Source organism: Sturnira hondurensis, unplaced genomic scaffold (assembly GCF_014824575.4).
Source record: "Sturnira hondurensis isolate 20B ecotype Veracruz unplaced genomic scaffold, ASM1482457v3 Scaffold0017436, whole genome shotgun sequence".
NCBI lineage: Eukaryota > Metazoa > Chordata > Mammalia > Chiroptera > Phyllostomidae > Sturnira > Sturnira hondurensis.
Genome location: NW_028090067.1, coordinates 858,039 through 880,889, shown reverse-complemented (window position 1 = coordinate 880,889; position 22,851 = coordinate 858,039). Strand labels below are relative to the sequence as shown.

The following is a 22,851-nucleotide window of genomic DNA, read 5'->3' as shown; positions in this document are numbered from 1 at the left end:
GGTAAATCAACATAAGAGAAAATGTTGCAATCAAGAGAGACAGAGTAAACATGAGCTGTATGAGGCTGCTACTGTCATGATGCGGCATATGATTAAAAAAACCACATTTTTATAAGAAGAAAGAGTACACTCTAAAATAATGATGAAAAGTATAGCATAGTAAATACCTATACCAGCACCATAGTCATTTATTATTGACTACTATGTAGTGTACCTAACTGTATGTGCTATACTTTTATAGGACTGGTAGAGCATTAGGATGGATTACACCAGAATCACCACAAACAGGTACGTAATGTGTCGCAGTGGGATATTACAGAGAGGAGTGGACCAGGCCTATCACTGACTAAAGCATCCTTATGCAGCATATGACTATAATCAGATTTCTAAACTAAACATTGAGAGCCATGTTTTAATAGCGATTAATTTTTATTTTTGTAGTTACATGAAAATAAATACTGCATAATAAAATTTAATGATATTTAATTATATCTTGAGGTCATGACTCACTTGGAAATAAAAATTAATCTTAGTTTCTCTGATATATTAAAGATTTCGGGGGCTAGGTTTCTCTCATATTTATCTAGCAAATTTTAGATACTTTTACATCCTTTTATGGCCTTATACCTGGCATGTTGATTGCAGTAGGAAGAAAATTATAAAACTAGTCAAATAAATATTACTATAAATTCGTGAGCCTAACCCTCAACTGGGCTCTGAATGTTACCACACAATTTTATGATGTTTCCCTTCAAAATTTTTCAAAGGGACTATTTCAAACACTACTCTCTATTGTTTTGTATTCAGAGCACAGTAGTCTACTGTATTCCTCATAGTATTATAATCTAGGAGAAAACAAAGATCTGGTTTTAATATCCTGGGGAGAATGGTTTCCATATACCTGTTGACTGAATTCTTCACAGATACTTTGTGAACGTCTTTCTGTACAGGAGGAATAGAAATGTGGATATTTTCTGCATACATTAATTGTCACCAGACCAGGGACAGGCTTTCCATATGTGTATCTATAAGAATAAAGCAGCCATACAAAAATATATTTAATATAAATAACTTGTTTTTCCCATGACTTGGTCCATTCGTACATCCATCTTGCTCATTTAGAGCAGCTATATTTCCTTCTATAGCATTTGTACTTTAAAAGCACTTATTCTGAAACTGTCATAATTATCTGAGTAAGCGTACATCTATAAGATATATGGAGAAAATACTGAATCTTTTGAAACACCTCCACATAAAAAATTGACAGTGTGGTTTTGCTCAGATCTTTCTTCCCCGGAGGTGAGGTTTTATTATAAGCTGATTTTATTTCTGTTTTTCTCTGATGTCAGACTATCTAGGTTATGATTCCAGCTTTGAAACATACCTCTTAACTTTTATGTCTTTTAAGAGGATAAAAGAGAAGTTAAATGGGAAAGCACTAGCTATAAAACAAACATGTTCTCGATAAACGTTATCACAATGACTAATTCTGGTTCTGCCAAATGAGAAAGAAGGGTATAATCTGGTGTGGTCTGCAGGTTTGTGTGTGTCCAAATTCATATCTGGAAATTCTCATCTCCAAAGAGGATAGTATTAGGGTGAAAGGCCTTTGGGAGGTGCTTAAATCCAGAGGGTGGAACCTTCATGAATGGGATTAGTGCTCTTATCCAAGAGGTGTCAGAGAGCTCCCTGGCCCCTTCCACCACGTGAGGACAAGGGGGGAAAGCACCAACTCTGAACCGAAAAGAGGACCTTCACCATAACTTGACTATGCTCTCACCTCACTCCTGGATTTCCCAGCCTCTAGAACTGTGGGCAATAAATTCCTGTTGTTTATAAGCTACCCAGTCTGTGGTACTTTAGTACAGCCTCCTGAATGGACTGAGACATGATGTGAAGTCAAATTTAGTGTATTGTTTCTCAAAGTGTGCTGTACGTACCACCTACATTGAAACTACTTGAGACATATGTGTTGAGATTCAGAGTCCCGAGTCTCTCCTGAGATTCATGATTAGAATCGCTATAGGTGAGGCTCAGGAATCTACACTTTAACTAAGCACCTCCACAAGCTCTAATGTACATTTAAGTTTGAAACCTATTGGCCAAACTGTGAGGAACAGGAGATTTGGGTTCAGTGTCCCCAAACTTCTCTTTTTTTAAAAAAAATAAAAATTCCCCCCAATTTCTATAAGTACTAATAAAATAGTAAGTTATTTAGTACATTTTGATCACTTTGTTGGATCTTATGGTTAAGTCTGAATCAAAAGGTATTTCCTATGCTGGAAAAATTTAAAGCATCAAAACTAGTAAGAAGATTGAACATATGTTTCTCATTCTGTTTTCAAAAGCCAGGGGCACTGTCTCTCCTTGGTGCATGCGGGGGCGTGCTCTACTGCACCAAAAGGCAGTCTGGGAAGAAATAACGATGACACATGTTTTGAATTCTACATTATGTATCTAGCATTTAAAATAAAGGACCAGTTTAGCTTCTTCTAAATTTCCATAGTTTAAGAAATCTGGAGCGATAAAACAATGGGGCTGGTAGAACACAGAATAACACAGAAGTCATGAGCATGAGCTCCAGGGTTGGACAGTCTAGGCCCAAGTTAGCACAGTGCCTAGGAAATATAAATGCTTATGAATCTAGATTTTTTTTAAATGCAGAGGAGAGAATATTGGTGATGAGTTCAGTATCTATAGCCAGACTATTGGATTTAAATTCCAGTCTGCCATTTACTACTTGTTGGAGCTTGAGCAAGTTTTTTTTTTAATCCTCTATGTGTCAGAGTTTCCTCATCTGTAAATTGAGGCTAACTATCCCCATCTCACAGGGTTAATGTAAGACTAAAAATGTTAATAAGTGGAAGGCACTTCAATCATTGTTTAGCACATTTTAAGTGTTCAGTAAATTATTTTAATATTACTAGTAAAAGTATCATATGCTACCATTCTTGCTCCCTAATCAGGGCTCAGCCAAGTGGGAAAGAGAGTCACTCGTTCTGTAGTTAAAATACTTCCAAGTCCATTAACAATTATTTGCAATACAAGGAAAGTAGGAAAGTAGAAAGGAGATAAGAAATGTAACTTACAGGCCACACGCGGTTACCTCAAATGCTTCATCTAGAAAACCAATAGTCTTGGGCATTTTCAATTGGACCTCAAATTTGGGCAAAACTGTTGTCAGTAGAAGAAAAAAAAAGAGGTGAGAATGGGCAGGAGATCTTGCAAGTGTTTAGTAATAATTGTCTTAGAGAACCTTTATCGTAAGATCACATGAAATGATTTCATTTATAATTTGGAACAGCAGGGACACTACTGAGAAAGGAGATGTCATTTGCAGTCATGGACAGCTGGTGTCATTAATTTGGTTAAGCTGGTACTACATTTCCTAGAATCTCCTTGTCTTGAATTTGTGCAGTATTTCAAAGGTGGAAGGAAAGCAGCACCTTAGGTTTCTGCAGATTGTTGTGGTTAGATGTGGTAACAGGTACAGTGAGGTCAGTAGGTTCCATTTGTTCTTATTCTTTCCCTCTGTGTCCAATTCTTCTTCTGAACTGCTAGCCCTGCTGACTAACACAGGCCCTAGACCCACCCCAGACATTTGGCTACAGAAACACTGAAGTGGTAGCTATGAAGCGGAACAGCCTTCCATAGATTGCTCTATCAGTTTTTCTTCATGGTTCACTCTGGCAGCTGAAGGTGCCCTTGCCAGGTCTGATTTATTTGTTGCCATCATTGCTTTGGGAGAACTATTAGCAATTTCCTTTGATCCATCAATTCCTGCTGGACACGTACTTTTCTGGCCCTTTCCACAGTTGTATAGAGTTAGTTATTTAGATAATAAATCCCTACTAGCTGATCTTAACTACTCTAATGTTATAAATGGCTTGGGCACATGCAGAATTCTTACCATATTCATCCACTTCAAAGGAATGCTCCACTTTTCTCCCTGACTCCTTCTGCACGATGACCTTATAGGGACCCAGTGCGGGCTCCACTGAGAGTGGGAAAGAAAGCTGGTTGAGCCCCCCTTGCAATCCGAGGCTTTGCCATTGGAAAATTCGGTTCCTCTTAGGATTCTATAGGTAAAAATATGAGTTCATAGAAACAATTGATACGCAGACTTTTGATAAATAGACTTTGGGGAGTGTGATGTTGAGAGGTGGATAATAGATGGTGGGTAAATTGGCACCAAAGGTATTAGCAAAATTTTATAAGAATTCTAGAGTGAGAAAATAATAAGTTTACCAGCTAAGAGATATTACAGATTATAGTACCTCCTTTTGAGATTAGCCATATTTATTGTGGCCAAAAATATTGGAAGAGCCACTAAATTGCATCATCCCAGGGAATTTTGTTCCTTCATTTACATCTTATCCACTCTTCAATAGATTTAAGAAAAACCAGAAAAACCAGTGCTTATTTAGTTTTGGTGAAATGCTAGTGGGTACAGAAGAGGTAGAGAGAGTCAATTGAACATAACTTGTAGTAAATCCTCATTCCAATTAAAGTGCAATGATATATTACCTACCTCAATATAAACCACTGGGAACTGAAAAGAAAGAAATAATAGGGTGTGAGATAGAGTTTGCAAAGAGGAAACCGCGGTATCAGCATTGATAGAGTGTCTGGGTCAGAGGAGGTGAATTTGTGTATTTCTTGTCCAGGCAAGGAATTGTGCCCCAATTTGCCTCATAGGACTCTACACATTTAGTTTGGGATACACATCTCTTAAGAAGTCATGTCTTTCCCCTTACGAAATAGTGTAAAGTTGAGGAAACTTACACTTAGGTTAAAAAAAAGGTCTGAATAGTAAGTTTATTTTGCAGATGATATTTGTCTCTAAGAAATTCTCCATTTCTCTAAGACAGAATTCAAATACAGTTATTTTTCCTTTGTTCAATAAAGTAATTGGTATCTTTAAGAATATCATTTAAGTAGTATTAAATTTATTTTAAGAATGTAATTGATGAACCGATTTCTCTTATCCTCCAGAAGTTGACCTTTCGTGAACTCTTTCTGTGATAGGTTTAAGTATCTCATATTGGTCTTAGGTTCCCCCAAAGAGGAGGCTTTTAACTTTTTGCACGTTTTCCCAAACCTCCCCCATTATTATGAGACTCACCGTTTCATTCAAAGGGAGAAAATTGACATCCACAGAGACGATGCGGAATCTCACTGAAACAGAGATTTTCCCCATGAAACCCTCCAGGGGAAACCAAAGTAACAGCACAGATAACCACAAGCCAGGACTTCCATGACTGCAGAATAAAGTAATAAAGAATCTCGCCTCCCAACGCCCTGCCGCTTAAGGTGCCCTCGTTCATTTGGTTCCTTGTACCTGTTTGTCCTGGTTTGTAGACAGGTTTGTCTGTCTGGACAAAGACTAGACTCTCTACTTTCATTATTTGCATTGCCTTCCTCTTCTTGAACTCCTGGGTCAGTCCTTTCACCTGCACAGTGATGAACACTGAGGAAGTTGGCAACTCTGGAATCTGTAAAATAGAAATATGGGTTGAGGAATCTGCCCAGACTGACTCACTTCTGAATGTTTTGGCCTTTATGATATTCTCATTTTTCTGGTTAGTTCCAAGAGAATTAGTCGCAGATATGGTCAAGAATTATTTCCCCTGTTTTATAGATTATTATGATTGTATAACAGTACAGTAACAATCATTGATTTAATTAAGGGGAAATAGGATTGCAACAAAACAATCTTCAATCAGTGATGACATTCAACCAGTAATGACAGTGAAGGAAATTACATGCTTGTATTTTCACAGCAATTCTATGTTATATTGCTAGTAAACCAGTATGATTAACTAAATATTTAATTCCTTAAGTAATACAAGGTAACTGGGGCAATACATTAGCCATCAGCCACCTGTGAGATCTTAGATAAGTCCCTTAAGTTGACCAATCTTAGTGCTTATATCTCTGATGGCATAAACATTGTCTTAGAAGTTTAAGAGCAAACAAAATTTTTCCTATGTCTACAGTTAGCTTTTGTATATTCCACTAGATCTGTTTGTAAATATTATCTAAGCACATTCAGTAGAATTTCATTACGCTTTGCTATTGCTGGGGGTCAGAACACAAGGCTTCAACTGATCTGCGCTTTCATTGACAATGCCCCTTATCCCAAAGAGTGATGCTGACAGTGAAGGGGCTGCAGTAGAAGGAGGCCTCGTCCGTCACCAGGTCTGACAGGAGGGTCTGGGTGTGCGTTTCATACTCCAGGATCATGTTCAGTCTCACGGTCTCATTCAGGTGATTAAGCATGACGCAGGCCTTCTCAGGAACTCCACTGTACAGTTGTGATGGGACCACCACCAGGTACTGCCTGTGGAGAAGGAGAGTCCGGCTCAAGCATGGAGAGGTTGCAAAGACATCATTGTTGTGGCTGCTTCCAAGATAATCTTTGTTATCATCACCAATCAGAATAAAGCCAGATTTCATCAGGAGTATAGAAGAGCATATTCTTGGATCCAAAGCCTATCCAAAAGATTTTAGAAACTCAGAAACCCAACAAGCTAAACATGTATATACCTCTCTTGTAGAAACATATGCCCTGGTAATATTTGTAAACCTATTTATAAGCTATGGATAAGCAATCCATGAATTATTACGTATTTTGGACAGAAATATTTTACGAGTTTAGAAATAGATCAAGAAAATGTGATTATATATAGTGGAATATTATTCAGCTATAAAAAGGAAGGAAATCCTGCCATTTGTGACAGCAATGGCCATCCACATTGAGGACATTATGCTGAATGAAATAAGCCAGGGAAGGATAACACTGCATGGTAACATTTACATCTGAAATCTAAAAATAAATAAATACAGATTCATAGATAGAGAGCAGGCTGAAAGCTCTGAGCAGGGGACTTGGGTGGCAGAAGGATTGAGCAAAAAAAAAAAAGGAATTCATGGACGCCATGGACACTGGGACACTGATAACTGTGTGGTAATGGTGGGGGGTGGATAGAGGGAGAAGAGGGTATAGGTAGAAAAGTAGTAATGGAAAAAATACAACAAAAAACTATTAAAATTAAATTCATAGAAACAGAGTAGACAAATGGTTGCCAGGGTAGGATGTGGGAGGAATAGAGATAAATATGCTGGTAAAAGGGTATAGACTTTCAGTTATAAGATGAATAAGGCCTCAGGATCTACTATACAACATGGTGACTATAGTTGATAATACTCTTTTGTATAACCTAAATTTGCTAAGAGAATACTACTTAATGATGTCACCATAAAAAAAGGAGTAAATATGTAAAAAAGCCATGTGTTAATTAACAAGGGGATTACTTTCATAATATATACACATATCAGATCATTACACTAGCCACTTTTAATATCTTATAATTTTTTCATCGATTGTCAATAAAGCACAAAAAACACTTTATTTTCTTTAACAAAAGCAAAATGTGATTAATCAGTTAATCATCATTGACAGTATAAACACCTCTCTTCTTGTAGTCTTGGGTTTGTTTCAGATGGAAGATATCAAGAAATTCCATTGTTCCAGGGAATAATAAAAAGATACCATTTAATACATAAGGAAGACTTGAATTGCTTTTTACTACTTTTGTTTATTTATTTATTTCACTTTATTTTTATTGTTTACACTATTACAGATGTCCCCATTTTTCATGCCCCCACCCTTGTTTTTTATTACTGTTTTAGAAGCAACTTTAGCTCTTTTCTATTTTTCATTCTCTGGTAATTAAAGAAAAGCCATGCCTAGCTAGCCTAATCACCAAAAATATTACCACATATACCCAGAATAAAATATCACTCTCTTGTGGCTCTTTAATCATTATTTATAATCACCAAATATGCTGCATTCTGAGAAGCTCTGCTTGCTCATTCATGCCTTTTGTCCTTCTGAAAGGGTCCTTGTATGAAGAGCAGACCAATAAAATGGCATTGGTTTGGTGAAAATAGCATAAAGCATATAAAACAAAATGGAGTTACTTATGTTGACCAAGATGGCTGCCAGTCAGCCATGACACTTAGGTTCAAGAAGGAAACTACCTAAGTCATGCTAGACACATCTGGCAATGAGGCACACGTAAGATATCTGCACATGTGGTGAGAACAGCTGTGTCTGTAGAGCGGGACCACCTATAGATAGATTCCTAGGGAAATTGACCACTTGGCTCAAGGGTGCCAAGACACTTACCAAGAGACCCAGAAGGGTGGTACACCACCCCCAAGGGAATAAATGAGGCAAGATCCAGACCACTGCTGAGACAGCTGAGCTCCACACACCAGAGTGCTGTTCCACACCATGCTGGTCTCCCTTGGCTGCTGGAGGTTCTGCCCTGATGGACTGAAGACTTTATCAGCCCTGCTGCCTACCTGGCTCCAGAGATCCTTCCTTGCAAGACACTGATGGATTCCTTGTCCACCGTACTGCCTCCCACTCCTGCTGATTGAGACTCTTGGCTTCTGTGTATATTATACATTGACTGCTGTGTGTGTACGTTATATTCCTTTTAGATTGTTAGGGTGTGAGTAGGGTATTGATGTATGCTGATGTTCTACTTTGAGTGAACCTGCAGTCAATAAAAGCTGAGTGAATAGCATAATTACCTTGTGTGACTCTTGCCTCTTCCTTGGTGTTGGGTTGCTCGGCAGGCAACTAGCCCAGCAGTTGCCCAGCTGACTTATAGGAAAGACTTTATTGTGAACATACACTGGGGGCCCCTTGTCTATCTGTAAAACTTCTATTTGTTTCATAAAACTTATCTTGAAAACAATTGTCTCTATGCAGGCTTCAGTGATGTCCTTTCCTTTATACCAGGTTCCATAAGGAGTTAAGTTTCTTTTGTAAGTATTCTCACAGAATCCGCAATGCCTGTTTCTGGTTTTGCACTGCATTTCATTCTGTCCAACCCTCTTATCTCTCCTGTGAGGTATAGAGGACAGGATCCACATTTTGTCAGTCTTTGTTAGTACCAAGATCTAATGCTAGCCACGAAAGTTTTGCTGGAGGGTTGAGTGAACTGATACACAAATCCTGGCTTGTGTGTAGGTTTGTATCCATTTTCTCAAGCCCTGACTTGAGGCAAATGATCAAGTCACTTCACAACGACCATGACCCTGCAGCCTTTTTCATGAGCCAATATTAAATTTATTTTGGGGGGGGGTTGAATAGTTCAGAATTCTATGTTTTCTATATTTTATGAGTGCTGTAGAATTCTATAGTTTTTAATTTTTAGTTTTTAAAAAATTTTAAATTTTTATTTGGTGAATATTTCATAAATGTTACTGCCCTTTGCCTAAGTTTTCTAGAATTAGAGCATACTTTTTCCACATGTGCAATAAGAGCTTTGAAAAAAACTTATATTGAATTTATTGGGGTGACATTGATTAATAAAATTCTATAGGCTTCAAGTGTACAATTCTATAATACACCATCTGCATATGGTATTGTGTGTTTACCACCCCAGGTCAAGTCTCCTTCCATCACCATTTATTCCTCCATTACTTCTATCTACTCCCTCCTTTTATCTCTGGTAATCATCATACTCATGTCTGTGAGATTTTAAAAATTTTCTTCACCTTTTTGCCTAGCCCGGAAATCTTCCTGTCTTCTGACAGGTGTCAGTCAGTTCTCTGTATCTATAAATCTGTTTCTAGCTTGTTTGTTTATCTCGTTAATTAGATTCCACATTTAAGTGGATTGTCATAACAGCTTAGTGACCCTTCCAAGCCCTTCTGACAACAGATTACTTCACAGGGAATCAGAAAATAAATAAAAAGACAGACATTAAGAAGCAGATAACAAAATGGGAAAAAGAAGGACAATAGATTGTTCTGGAAATATTGCTTACGGTTTTGCAGTAGCTGAGGCATCTCTGGGAAGAAGCAGGAGAAAAAGAATTAAGACTGGATTGGGCAAATCACTTCCCCTCATGGTGTGGACAGGAAAAGGAAACCAAGGGAGTCTGAGCCCTTGATTCCGTGAACTCTGCTGCTGTTCCAGAATCACTGGTTTTTATTTTACCTGACGCTCAAGGAAAGTAAATTGGTAACCATTTATTTTTGTAACATATTAACTGCTTCCAGTATAAAAAAATCAATTTCCACAACTATCAATATTCTTTCACCTTCTTCCTCAAAATTTTCTAGAAATTTGAAAAATAGTGCTTTGAGGCTACACTGGCTCTGGTGATTAATCTTTAGTTTAAATATTTTTAAGGCAAAATGAAATACATTGCATAATTTGATGAAATCAGTCATTTTGGTTTCTCTTTCTTTTTTTAAAATAAGAATTATTAAATTAAATACACACCTGGGCACTGGAGGAGGAGCCGTCCAAGCAGGTCTCAGTCGTGGAGATAGCCACTGAAATCAGTCACTTGGTGCTGTTTGTCAGGCAGAAGGAAACTGGCTTCTCAGAATTTGGGTCAAGGAAGGGATGAGGAATGAAAGCATCAGGGATATGCAATTTTGTTTATAAATGAGGAAATAACTGTAATAAAATTAGCATTTTTGAGCTTTCACAGTATCTCAAGGTTCTAAGTCCTTTCACGTGTTGTCATTCACTTAACCCTCACGGCAGTGCGATGAGGCCCATGATGTTTTATCACCATTTCACAGAGACGCGGATACAGAAGTGGAGAGAGAGGGGAACCCTCACGCGGATACGTGGAGGGTGAACGTGAGTGGCAGGGAGCGAGTTCAGTCGGAGACAGTGATGGTAGGATTTAGAGACACGGGGAACTAGCGGTGGGTATGTGGATGCTTCTTAGGGGTTGGGATGGCACTGGACATAGTGTGATAACGGAGAAGGACTGTGATGCTGCAGACATTATTAGAGCGCATTTCTGAAAATAAATGAGTGCAGGATAAATATCTGCTGGTTGAGTCAGTATTTGCTTTGAGTCATAGAGAGATGCTGGGTAGCAGCAGCATGTGCACTGATTGGCCGTTTGAGCAAAGTGGCTCATGGAGATCAAATCCTGTCTCTCTTCAACACCCTGGCTTTTCTCTTCCATCTAGTATTCTCTTCCCCGTCAAGACCTCCCAGAGGCCATTTTCTCATGGCGCCAGCCTGGGCTGTGCAAGGTTATGATGTGGCTCCTCCTCCTGCCCGCATCGTACTCTCGGGGCACAAACATCACCGCCAACCTCCCGGTCTCAGCACCGTATCTTTCCTAGCTGATGGCTGTAATACCGTTTTCTTTTCCCATAACTGAGGGTGTTATGGGAAAAGGGTGGAGATGCCGCCCTCATAACCCCATTACTAGTTTCTTGTGTCCCTGACAAATCCTGACATGACTTTCATTCCTCCCAGGCTTTCGGAACTCCTTTCCTTCCCCACTCCCTTCTCCACTCCCCTCTACCCCCATCCCAGCCTCCCCCTCTTTGGGCGACAGAGACAAGTGCGAATGTGAACCTGTAGGGTTACTGGATTTCTGCGTGAATCTGAATGTGATTGTGAATGGAAGTGATGGTGTAAGGGATGTACAGAAGTAAAGGTGTATTTAAAGTCATTTATATATGTGTATATACATGTTCCCTGGGTAGGAATAGGCAGTTGGGAGTAAATCAATTAAAAGTCGAAATGATGGTCAGGTCAATCTTAGTTAAAATAAAGGAAAGGTTAACTGCATAAAGATATGCATAGGAGGGTGATTGTCCAGTTTTCGTGAGTTGAAAACATCCTAAATTTCCATTACGAAGAAGTTGATTTTGGTTAATCACTCAGTGAAATAGTATGAATTACAAAAATATATTACATATTTCTCATGAAATAGTAAAATATTACAGTGAAATAGTATGAATTACAAAAATATATTACATATTTCTCGTGTGTGTGTAGATAAAGAGGTGAAAATATTAAAGTGAAAATAAGATACAGCAACTGTGTATGATGTAATATATATTTTATTGCATTTACATATTTTTGCCTGCAAAAATCTGAGAAAATTTGCTTAAATAATAATGTGGTTACCTCTGGAGAGTGAAATTACTTTTTAACTGCATTTTCTGATTTACCACAGTGAGCATGTATTATGAGAGTAGTAAAAATATAAAGTTATGAGACAACAACACTATTTTATGAGTAGCAAAGAGTAGGAACACAGGAAGAGATCCACTATTATGTATCATTTAATTATTTAGGCATCTAAGTTATAAGGCAAAATCATATTAGAATCATCATTCAAAAATAATTTTAATTATCTATCAGCTGATAAATCAAATACATCTTTGTGAATTTTGTTGAAAGTGAAGCATTGAAATACCTGTATGTTCATTGGAGCATCATTTGCAATAGCCAAGGTGTGGGAGCCAATTAAGTGCTCACCAGTAGATAAGTGGATAAAAAACTGTGGCACAACAATAAAAAAAAAAAAACTGTGGTACATATACTCAGTGGAATATTACTTGGCCATAAAAATAATGCCATCTTACCATTTGCAACAGCATGGATGGACCTAGAGGGTACTATGTTAAGTGAAATAAGTCAATGACAAAATCATATAATTTTACTTATATGTAGAATATAAAGAGCAAAATAAACAAACAAACAAAATAGAAACAGACTCACTGGTAGATACAAAGAACAAGCTGGTAGTTGCCAGAGGGGAGGGAGATTAGGAGATTGGGTGGAAAAAAATGAAGGGATTAAGAAGTACAAATAGGAAGTTACAAAATAGTTAAAGGTGTGTAAAGTACAGCACAGAAAAAACAGTAAATAATATTCTAATAACTATGTATGTTTCCAGGTGGGTACTGGCAATATCAGGGGGACAACTTTATGCTGTACACCTGGAAGTAATACAAAGTCATATTGAAAATAAACTCTGATTGAAAAATAAAAGAAGTAAAAAGCCATTTAACATACTTAAGAAACTTGGGAAAATCAGAATATTATTGATTTAATTATTCTCTTATTAATATGAAATATCATAAAATTCTTTCATATTATCTAAACTATGACTTATGTACATAGCTAAATTAATTTCTAAAAAACATCCACCAGTAAGCTAATTTGAAAATCTAATTGTCAAAATAATCAGTCATTTAAACTTATTTTTGATAGGAAAAATATCATTTCATTTTCAATTTTAATAAACTCATAAATACATCTCCCCTGTGACAATTACCCCACTTTTGAGTTTTAAGATGAGGTAGAGAATCTTGCTGGATGTTCATTTCCTAGATAAAATGAGACTTGTACTTCAATATTTCAATCCATGTTCTGCTTTAATCTTTTTTATTTTATTATTGTTATTTTTAATACATTTTATTGATTATACTGTTACAGTTGTCCCATTTTCTTCACTTCATTCCCTTTCATCCTGCACACCCTCTCCCACCCACATTCCCTGCCTTTAGTTCGTGTCTGTGTCATAAGTTCTTTAGCTTCTACATTTCTCACAGTACTCTTGCCCTCCCCATGTCTATTTTCTATCTACCATCTGTGCTACTTATTTTCTGTACCATTTTCCCCTCTCTTCCCATCCCACTGCCCTGTTGCTAACCCTCCATGTGATCTCCATTTCTGTGGTTCTGTTCACGTTCTAGTTTGCTCAGTTTGTTTTTGGGTTTTTTTTCAGGTGTGGTTGTTAATAACTGTGAGTTTGCTGTCATTTTACTATACATGTTTTTTTTATCTTCTTTTTCTTAGATAAGTCCTTTTAACATTTCATATAGTAAGGGCTTGGTGATGACAAACTCCTTGAATTTGACCGTATCTCAGAAGCACTTTATCTGCCCTTCCATTCTAAATGAAAGCTTTGGTGGATAGAGCAATCTTGGATGTAGGTCTTTGGATTTCATGACTTGGAATACTTCTTTCCAGCCCCTTCTTGCCTATAAGGTCTCTTTTGAGAAATCAGCTGACAGTCTTCTGGGAACTCCTTTGTAGGTGACTGTCCCCTTATCTCTTGCTGTTTCTAAAATTCTCTCCTTCATTTTAATCTTGGGTAATGTAATTCTGATGTGCCTTGGTGTGTTCCTCCTTGGGTCCATCTTCTTTGGGACTCTCTGAGCTTCCTGGATTTCCTGGAAGTCTATTTCCTTTGCCAGACTGGGGAAGTTCTCCTTTATTATTTGTTCAAATATGTTTTCCACTTGTTTCTCTTCCTCTTCCCCTTCTGGTACTCCTATAATTTGGATGTTGGAACGTTTAAAGATGTCCTGGAGGTTCTTAAGCCTCTCCTAATTTTTTTGAATTCTTGTTTTTTTCATTCTTTTCTGTTTGGTTGTTTCTTCCTTCCTTCTTGTCCACTCCATTGATTTCAGTCCCAGCTTTGTTTCCATCACGATTGGTTCCTTGTGCATTTTTCCTCGTTTCATTTAGTGTAGCCTTCATTTTTTAATCTAATTTATGACTAAAATCAAGCAGTTCTGTGAGCATCCTAATCAGCAGTGCTTTGAACTGTGCATCTGATAGGTTGGCTATCTCTTCTTCATCACCTAGTTGTATTTGCTGTGGAGCTTTGATCTGTTCTTCTGTTTGGGCCTTTTTTTTTTTTGCCTTGTTTCACCTGTTACGTCTGAGGGGCAGAGCCTTGGGTATTCACCAGGGCAGGGCAACCCATGTTGCTGGTTTGTGACGCTGTATGTGGGAGTGGGGTCCAAGAGGGAACAATGGCACTTGCTCCTCTCTCTGTTGGATTTCAGTCCCTCTGCTGCATCCCCCAAGCAAACTGGGCCCTTCTGGTGCTAATTCCCATGTGGGTGGGCTTGTATATGTTCTAGGACCCTGTGGGTCTCTCCAATGAACTCTCCTGTGAGGCTGGAAGTCTCTCCTGGCACCTCAACCCCCACAGGTGTTTTCAATTCGTGCTTTTAGGCTTTATTTCTCAGCGCTGGAGCCCTGGGTTGCTTGGTCTGTCTCACTACCCAATTTTGCCTGGTTTATCTGCAAGCGAATGTGGGACCACCCAGTCAGCCAGCAGCCTTGTGAGCAGTGCCTTGCTACACAATCGCCACCTCATTGGGTTTGCCCATTGCCACCTCGTGCCCAGGGTCTACCAGCTACCACCTGCACGCCCAAGCTCCACCCATTGCCGTCTTGTGCGCCCAGGGTGCCTTGTGGACCTGGTGCCACACCTTTTTGTGCCTCGATCCTTCTCCACCTGGCTTCCTGACACTGCCCCGCCTGCAGGTCTGGATAAATGTGTTTATTTTATCTTCTTGGTTGTCTGACTTCCACACAGTTCAATTTCCTGTTAATTCTGGCTGTTCTTTTGTTTCTAAATTGTTGTTGTCCTTATTTTGGTTGTGGGAGAAGGCACAGTGTGTCTGCCTATGCCTCCATTTTGGCTGGAAGTTCCTGCTTTAATCTTTTTTTAAAAAATAATTACTAAGTGTAATTCAATGATTGTACATAATTCTGCCTCATGACAACAAAAAATGGGAATATAAGACAGAAACCTGTACTTGAACAAGAATTAAATAAAAATTATATTAAAAACAAAAACAAAAACAAAGAATTATTAGAACTAATGAATGAATTTAGCAAAGTAGCAGTGTATAAAATTTTTAAAAATGTTCCTATCAAAATGNTGGTGCCACATCTTTTTGTGCCTCGATCCTTCTCCACCTGGCTTCCTGACACTGCCCCGCCTGCAGGTCTGGATAAATGTGTCTATTTTATCTTCTTGGTTGTCTGACTTCCACACAGTTCAATTTCCTGTTAATTCTGGCTGTTCTTTTGTTTCTAAATTGTTGTTGTCCTTATTTTGGTTGTGGGAGAAGGTACAGTGTGTCTGCCTATGCCTCCATTTTGGCTGGAAGTCCCTGCTTTAATCTTTTTTTAAAAATAATTACTAAGTGTAACTCAATGATTGTACATAATTCTGCCTCATGACAACAAAAAATGTTCCTATCAAAATGACATTGTAATGTGATACAGGTTTGTTGTTTTTGTACAGCGCTAGAAACATGAACCAAATGCACACAAAAAGTTTTAAGGCTTAATAAAAATATAGAAATTTCTCAACACAGCTTAAAGTTTGAGAGTAGGATGCTAAGATTAATGAGTCTTCTGAATACCAGCATTCCCCGATGTATAGAGTGCATTTTAAAGCCATTCCTACAGCCTCAGTGAGGGGGAAAAGGGTTGGGGGAAAGATGAATGGGAAGCTAAGGCAGGGAGTTTTGCCATTGCTGCCCAGAAGTTATGGTTTCCTCCTTCCTCCCGGCCTCTCTTCCCACCTTTGGTTTCCCTGTCTACACGCCAGAACTCCTGCCAGTGGACAGAGCCAGAGAGCTCTTCTTCTAATTGGCTGACAAGGAGAGGGGGTGGTAAAGCCACAAGGGCTAGCACTGAAATAAATGTCAGAGTTCTTGACAATCCAGTTTGGAATTTATAAATTTATCTTGTATATTGAAAGACAAAAACAAAAACAAAAAACCTCAGCATAGTTATAAGTAGTAGTTCACTTCTATCATTAGAAAATTTCGGGTAAGCCAGTCACTGTGTTTGGGCTTAAAAGCTCATCCCTATTTATGACATTGTTTTAAAGAGGAAAAGTGCTCTGAATTCCATATAACTTTCTTATAAACAACAATTTGAAGAATGGAGAAATACATTACTTGATAGAGTTGCAAAGAATGAGTGTTTCTTGGCTCTGAAGTCAGCAGGGCGATTGAGAGGGGACAACTGTTGGGTTGACAAAACTGTGGTCAGATGCCCTCAATGTGCCATGGAAGGAATTTTGCCTGGAAGATTAAAGCAACATGACTCTTGTCAGCCCATTTCTTTGCTGGCAAATATCATAGAGTTGGCCCCAGTTGAGACTTTGCTGCCAAACCACTTAATTTCCTGGCCTAAAGTCTCAAACTCTGAAAACTGTGAATCTAGTCCAGAGGCTCGGTAAAACTTTATAAAAGGTGGCCTATGCAAACTTTTCTTTCCCTTAGGTGTACTTGAGCAACTGACTTTTTTCTACAAAGGTGTCAGAAGCAGACCAGAGTCAATAGTCACTTAAATAAAGTTGGTATTTTAGAATGGCTCTTTAGATATTAAATAATTCAAACCTAACCACCCAAGGTTCTTAAACATCTTTTCTTCCCACTGACACAAATAAAGTAAAACATCTGAAGGATTTGAATAACCCCAACAAGTGGGCCTGGCAGAAGTTTTTTTTGATAGAAAGAGCGTAGCTTGTGAAGGGAACTGTCTACATCCTTGTTGAAGAACAAAGGCCTAGACTTATGGCTAATGTGAAAAAAAGGAAGCAATTCACAAGAAAAACTGGCTTGTGAAGACCAAACCTAGTTCCTTGTGAATGAAAGGCAGAGATCTCTGTGAAAGATCTGGCCTAGAGTTTGAATGGCAGAAATGAGGCGGCTCAGAGGGTACGAAATCCTTCTTCCATTAAGCGTAGGACTTTTTGTTTTTTGCTGACAGCTCCTAAGGGAAAGCAATTAAGATATTTCAAGAAAAGACTGAAGAACAATACACTAAGGCTGAAGTGAAAGGGGACATTGGGCATTAGCAGTGGTAGTGCCAGGAAGGGAAACCATATTCATGGAAGGCTAATGGTATTAGGATCTGAGGGGGTGGTTTATCCAGAGATCCCCCCATACCACTTAGTGTTTGAGCTTACACCTTGCTCCACTATCTCAAGGAAATAGGTAGGTTGTTTTGGGTTTTCTTTCAATGGCTTCAAACTCTTCTACCATTGTGTTAATGATTCCTAGATACCTAGTTAGAAGGAAGATGGCTGAAACAGCAAGAATATGGAACATCCCATGTCATCAGACTTCCCTATGGCCTTGCACCAGCTCCCCGTCCACCCTCATCTTAGAGTTCCTCTCACATCTGGAACTACAAATAAGGGCACACCAGGGAGTCACATATGGTCCCCATGGAGATGTGTCTCTAGCAATCTGGAAGGTAATTTAAATGATAATTGTTATTCTGCTATCCACCCCTACAACATACATAAATGCAGAATATTCCAAAATGGGCCAAGAGTACCCATTTCTAATGCCGTACTTTAAAGATATACATATATATATAATCTTTATTACATTTCCACTACCATTTAGTCCCCTTATTCTCCTCTCCTCCCAGCCATCAATACCCCCTTGTTCATGTCCATGAGTAGTTATTCTTTTTTGCTCAATTCTTCTACCCTCTAATCTCCCCCTTCTGTTAGAACTAGTCATCTGTTCTCCATCTGTGATTCTGTCTCTGTTTTTTTTGCTTTGTTAGTACAGTTTTTTCTTTAGAGTTCACATAAAAGTGAAGTCATATGGTATTTGCCTTTCTCTGACTGGCTTATTTCACTTTGCATAATGTTCTCCAGGTCCATCCATACTGTCACAGAGTAAAATTTTCTTCTTTTTCATGGCTGAGTAGAATTCAAATGGGTAAATGTTCCATACTTGTTTTATCCACTCATCTATTGATGGATACCTGGGCTGCTTCTGTATCTTGATGATTGTAAGTAATGCTGCAGTGAACATAGGGTGCTTATGTTTTTTTGAATTAGTGTTTTGAGTTCCATTGGATATATTCCCAGAAGTGGGATCTCTGGGTCAAAAGGCAGATCCATTTTTAATTTTTTGAGATATTCCCATATTGCTTTCCAAGTGTTGTACCAGTGTACATTCCCACCAACAGTGCAAAAGGGTTCCCTTTTTTCACATCCTCACCAACACTTGTTGTTTGTTGATTTATTGATGATAGCCATTCTGAGAGGTGTTAGGTGATAGCTCACTGCTGTTTTAATTTGCATTCATCTGAAGATTGACGTTGAGCATCTTTTCATATGTCTATTGGCCATCAATATGTCCTCTTTGGAGCAGTGTCTACTCAGGTCCTTTGCCATTTTTTAAATTTTTTTTTTGGTGTTGAATTTGTAAGTTCTTTATAAATTTTGGATAGTAACCCCTTATCAGATATGCTAGCAAATATGTTCTTCTATTTCATCGGTTGTCTTTTATTTTGTTGATGGTTTCCTTTGCTGTGCCAAAACTTTTTAGTTTGATGTAGGCCACTTGTTTATTGTTTTTCTTTTGTTTCCCTTGCCTGAGGAGATATAGCTGATAAAAAATTTCTACAAATAATGTCCAAGATTTTGCTGCTTGTGTTTTATTCTAGAATTTTTATGGTTTGGGGTCTAACATTTAAGTGTTTGATCCATTTTGGATTTATTTTTGTTGTGGTGTAAAAAAAGTGGTCTATTTTCATTTTTCTGCAAGTATCTGTCCAATTTTCCCAACATTATTTATTGAATAAACTATCTTTAGCCCGTCTAATGTCACACTTTTTTAAATACCAAAAGTATATTTAGGACAGAGGGATATATAAGGCCTGCAATGAACTTACAATGTTGTAAGGGAATTTGTGCAAACATCTGTAACAATAAGTGAATATTCACACATTAAGATTAATCTACATCATGCCTTGATTATATTACCAACATTATTATAGTGATTTCAGATAATCATTACCTACAAAGATTGTAGAATTATTGATCATGCACAATTTCAGAGATACTAAAAATTATGTCAAAATAGATTGTGACCAAGGATAAACCTAGATGGCAGATTTTAGCCACATGTCAAAGACAAAGATCAATTTCACAGCATTCCAACTTTTAATAGTAGATAACAACTTAACTCACATGAAAATGAAAATGTAGTAGCAAAATGTCAGTTGTCTAATAAGCACTCAATAAATATTTGTTGAATGAAAGAATCAATAAAATAATTAGCATCTTATCTGGGTAATGTTTATAAGACAAAGAAAAGCACCTGGAAAAAGAAGCAATCTGAAACACAATAGGGGGTATTTTACCTGCCCCAAGCAGCGCAACCTGGTGGTTAAGAGAACACTCAGCTGTCAAACTGCCTGGGGTAGAATTCCAGGTCCCTCACTTACTGTGTCATTGGGCAAATTACATAAATTCTTGGTGCTTTCACTTGCTCTTCTGTTAAGTTGGCTTAATAATAATTCTGTCATTGGATTACATTCACTAACATATGTAGAGCACATAGAAAGTAGCTGGCCTTAAGTGAGTGTTATACAAATGCCAGTTATTATTGATTTTTAACTTAGAAACTCTTCTTTGTGGGGGAGATATTTGCTATACGTAACTGATGTGTGCGATCCATGGTTTTGAGCACCAAGTAAAATGGACTCAGTAAAGAAATTCCTACACAATGAATAAAAATGAACATGCCAAATCATTACTAAAGCAAAATTTAATACTAGTAAAATTTTAGATGAGTGGAAATGTTTCATTACAATGAAGATACATGTATATTGCCTTGGTAAAATATTACAAATCTATCAAAAGTGATAAACATGAAGATTTTTCACAACATCAAAAGCTTTACTTACTGCTATATGGAAAAAACCCCCACCAAAATCTATATTCTGACTTTAATAATAGTGTTTACAAAGACTGGGGAATAATGAAATGTGGAAAAACTTGACTTTATAATTGCTGATAATTCTTATACAATGAAAAATTGAAAAAAATTCAAAATAAGGCTATTTAAAAAAACTATGAAAGACGTCATTACCTTTGAACATATTTCTAAACCAGTGGTACTTCCAAAGAAAAATATGTTTACAGAGAATTGAGCAACTGAGAGTGGGAAGAATGAATGTGTCCGTGCCACCTCTGTGTACATTGGGGGAGGTAGAGTTAGAATCATTAACATGTATAGAATGAAATTAAAGTTCATATTAACATGAGATATTTATAGTAATGTTTTTAATAAGTAAAAGAAGAAGAAATTCTAGTTTTGATAATTTGTCTTTCATGATAACTTGCTGATTTTCTGTATATGTTTTCTCCTTTTCAGTACTTGGCCTGGTAGAGAGCAGGCTAGAAAATTCTGGGACTTGAGGAAACACATCTTCATTTTTTAAAAAATTCCTGGAACAAATACTGAGAGTCGGGACAATGATAGAAAAGAATGCAAGGAATGTTCAATTTCTTGTTTTATTAGAAAGACTCATCTTTGATATTACCATGCTGATTAAGAGAGCAGGACAGCAGGCTTTTCAACTGAGTTGTTCAGGCTGCAGTAATATTTTCTTCAGATACACCACTAAAAATTGCCTTAGTGGCAAAATAATGTTCTATCCAGCTTAATGTTCTTCCTCGGAGTCATCAGTGGAAAGTTTGTCTGCTCTCCCCACAATGATTTCCACTCCCCATACCACCAATCTGCTCACCCCTTTACTTTGTTTTAGCCACACTGAACTCCTTGCTTTACTGCAGTGCTGGGGAAACTTCCTGCCTTAAAGACATTATGCTTTCTGTTTCCTTTCCCAATACTTCTTTTCCCTTAAATGTTCACATAGATAGCTAACATCTTCACCTTAAACCTTTGTTCTCTATCAACTTCTCAATGAGAAGTGGTGTCGTGTCTCGAGGGCACCTGATTCTCAACAAATAATCACTGAGTGCTTACTACTATCGGGTATAATTATTAGCAACCATTATACCAAATTGTGCCATCTGAAAATTTTAAAAAGTTCATATCAAGATCACATTGTGATGTGAGTACAGGTTTGTCGTTCTTGCGTAGCTCTAGAAAAATGCACCAAATGCACATAAAAAAGTTTTAAGGTTTAATAAAAATACATACTAGTAATTTCTCATTGTAGCTTAAAGGTTGAGAATAAGATGCTAAGATTAATGAATCTTCCAAATACCAGCAGTTCCTAATGTATAGAGTGAGGGAAAGGAAGGGAGTAAAATTTATATTCTATTTTTCAAATTCAAATTCTAGAAGCAAAAAACAGAGTTTAAATGGAAGACCTCTTTTTTTGGCTAACCCCTCAATCTTCTTCTGCACCACTATAGACCTTCCTAAATTTTTGGTGCAGGATAAACATGACTGGGTGTAGACACTAGGTTCTCTAGGGCAAATCAATTATCCAGGGATTTTAAACATTTGTTTCACAAATTAGCTTTAGGAATTATATAAGCCTCTAGAAAATTTATGTACTCACATGAAATTTTTAGGAGTCTGAAACTTTCATTGGACTATCAGGGCTATATGAGTCGAGCATGCCTGATTTAAATTACTTGATTACATCTGATTTAATCTCTCCATTTGCATTGCTTTAATTTGCTGCCCTTAAAAAGCACATCCTCCTGGTGGAAGTCTCCTTTCCTCAATTTCGGAAATAGAATGCTTGCCATCCTAGGTAAGTTACCCTATACCCCAACAACAAGAGGTAAGTTGGATTAGCAGAAAGCTGTTATCAAGGTTGTATAATTCTTTTAGGGGCAAACAAGCATCCATGAGATGCCAACAGAAAATTCACATTGGATGATAAAAGTGCTCGTAACTATGTTCAGGGCAAGCTTTAGATAAAAGAAATATTGCAGGAAGAAAATATTAGTTGCATGGATTTCTTTGCTACCTCATATCTGTATGAGTGTAACTGTAAATGGACTTGTGAGGACTATAGTACTGTAAGGATGAAGCAGGAGTTTACTGCAGCCATTTTGGATTTATCATGAGCCCAATACTGGGCACCAAGGCTACTGAAGAATTGAGGGAAAGACAGACTATAAAACTCTCCAGCTGAACTGCTATGACCTAGCCATTTGTCTATATTCCAACTAAAAATTACTGGATAACATTTATTTATTTATTTTTGCTTTTTACTTTAAGCAGTTTATTTTTGATTGCATTTTCCATGAACATTTATACCCCCCTACCTGGGCCCTGCACCATCACCACACTGTTAAATCTGTGGGGATAACTGTATACTTAGTTTTACTTTATCTTCTGAGCAACAGTATTTAGCAAAAAAAGAGTCTCACGCAAGTACCAGATTTAGTTATCTACCATGCCAATAAATCTGAATGGCAACCTTATGCTCAA

The 22,851-nt window shown here is 37.6% G+C and overlaps 1 protein-coding gene across 1 annotated transcript in view; it reads right to left on the bottom strand.

The window, feature by feature from the left end:
- LOC119002133 (pregnancy zone protein-like) overlaps positions 1-10,006 on the bottom strand; it is a 42,724-nt gene extending 32,718 nt beyond the window's left edge. The window contains exons 1-8 of the mRNA XM_037067802.1: positions 9,852-10,006; positions 6,160-6,343; positions 5,342-5,495; positions 5,126-5,178; positions 4,532-4,552; positions 3,911-4,079; positions 3,090-3,174; positions 902-1,025 (exon numbers count right to left, since the gene is read on the bottom strand). Of these exons, the coding sequence (XP_036923697.1) occupies positions 902-1,025; positions 3,090-3,174; positions 3,911-4,079; positions 4,532-4,552; positions 5,126-5,178; positions 5,342-5,495; positions 6,160-6,343; positions 9,852-9,934 (873 nt within the window). The 5' untranslated portion in view covers positions 9,935-10,006. The remainder of the gene's footprint in view (positions 1-901; positions 1,026-3,089; positions 3,175-3,910; positions 4,080-4,531; positions 4,553-5,125; positions 5,179-5,341; positions 5,496-6,159; positions 6,344-9,851) is intronic.
- Positions 10,007-22,851: the final 12,845 nt, after the last annotated feature.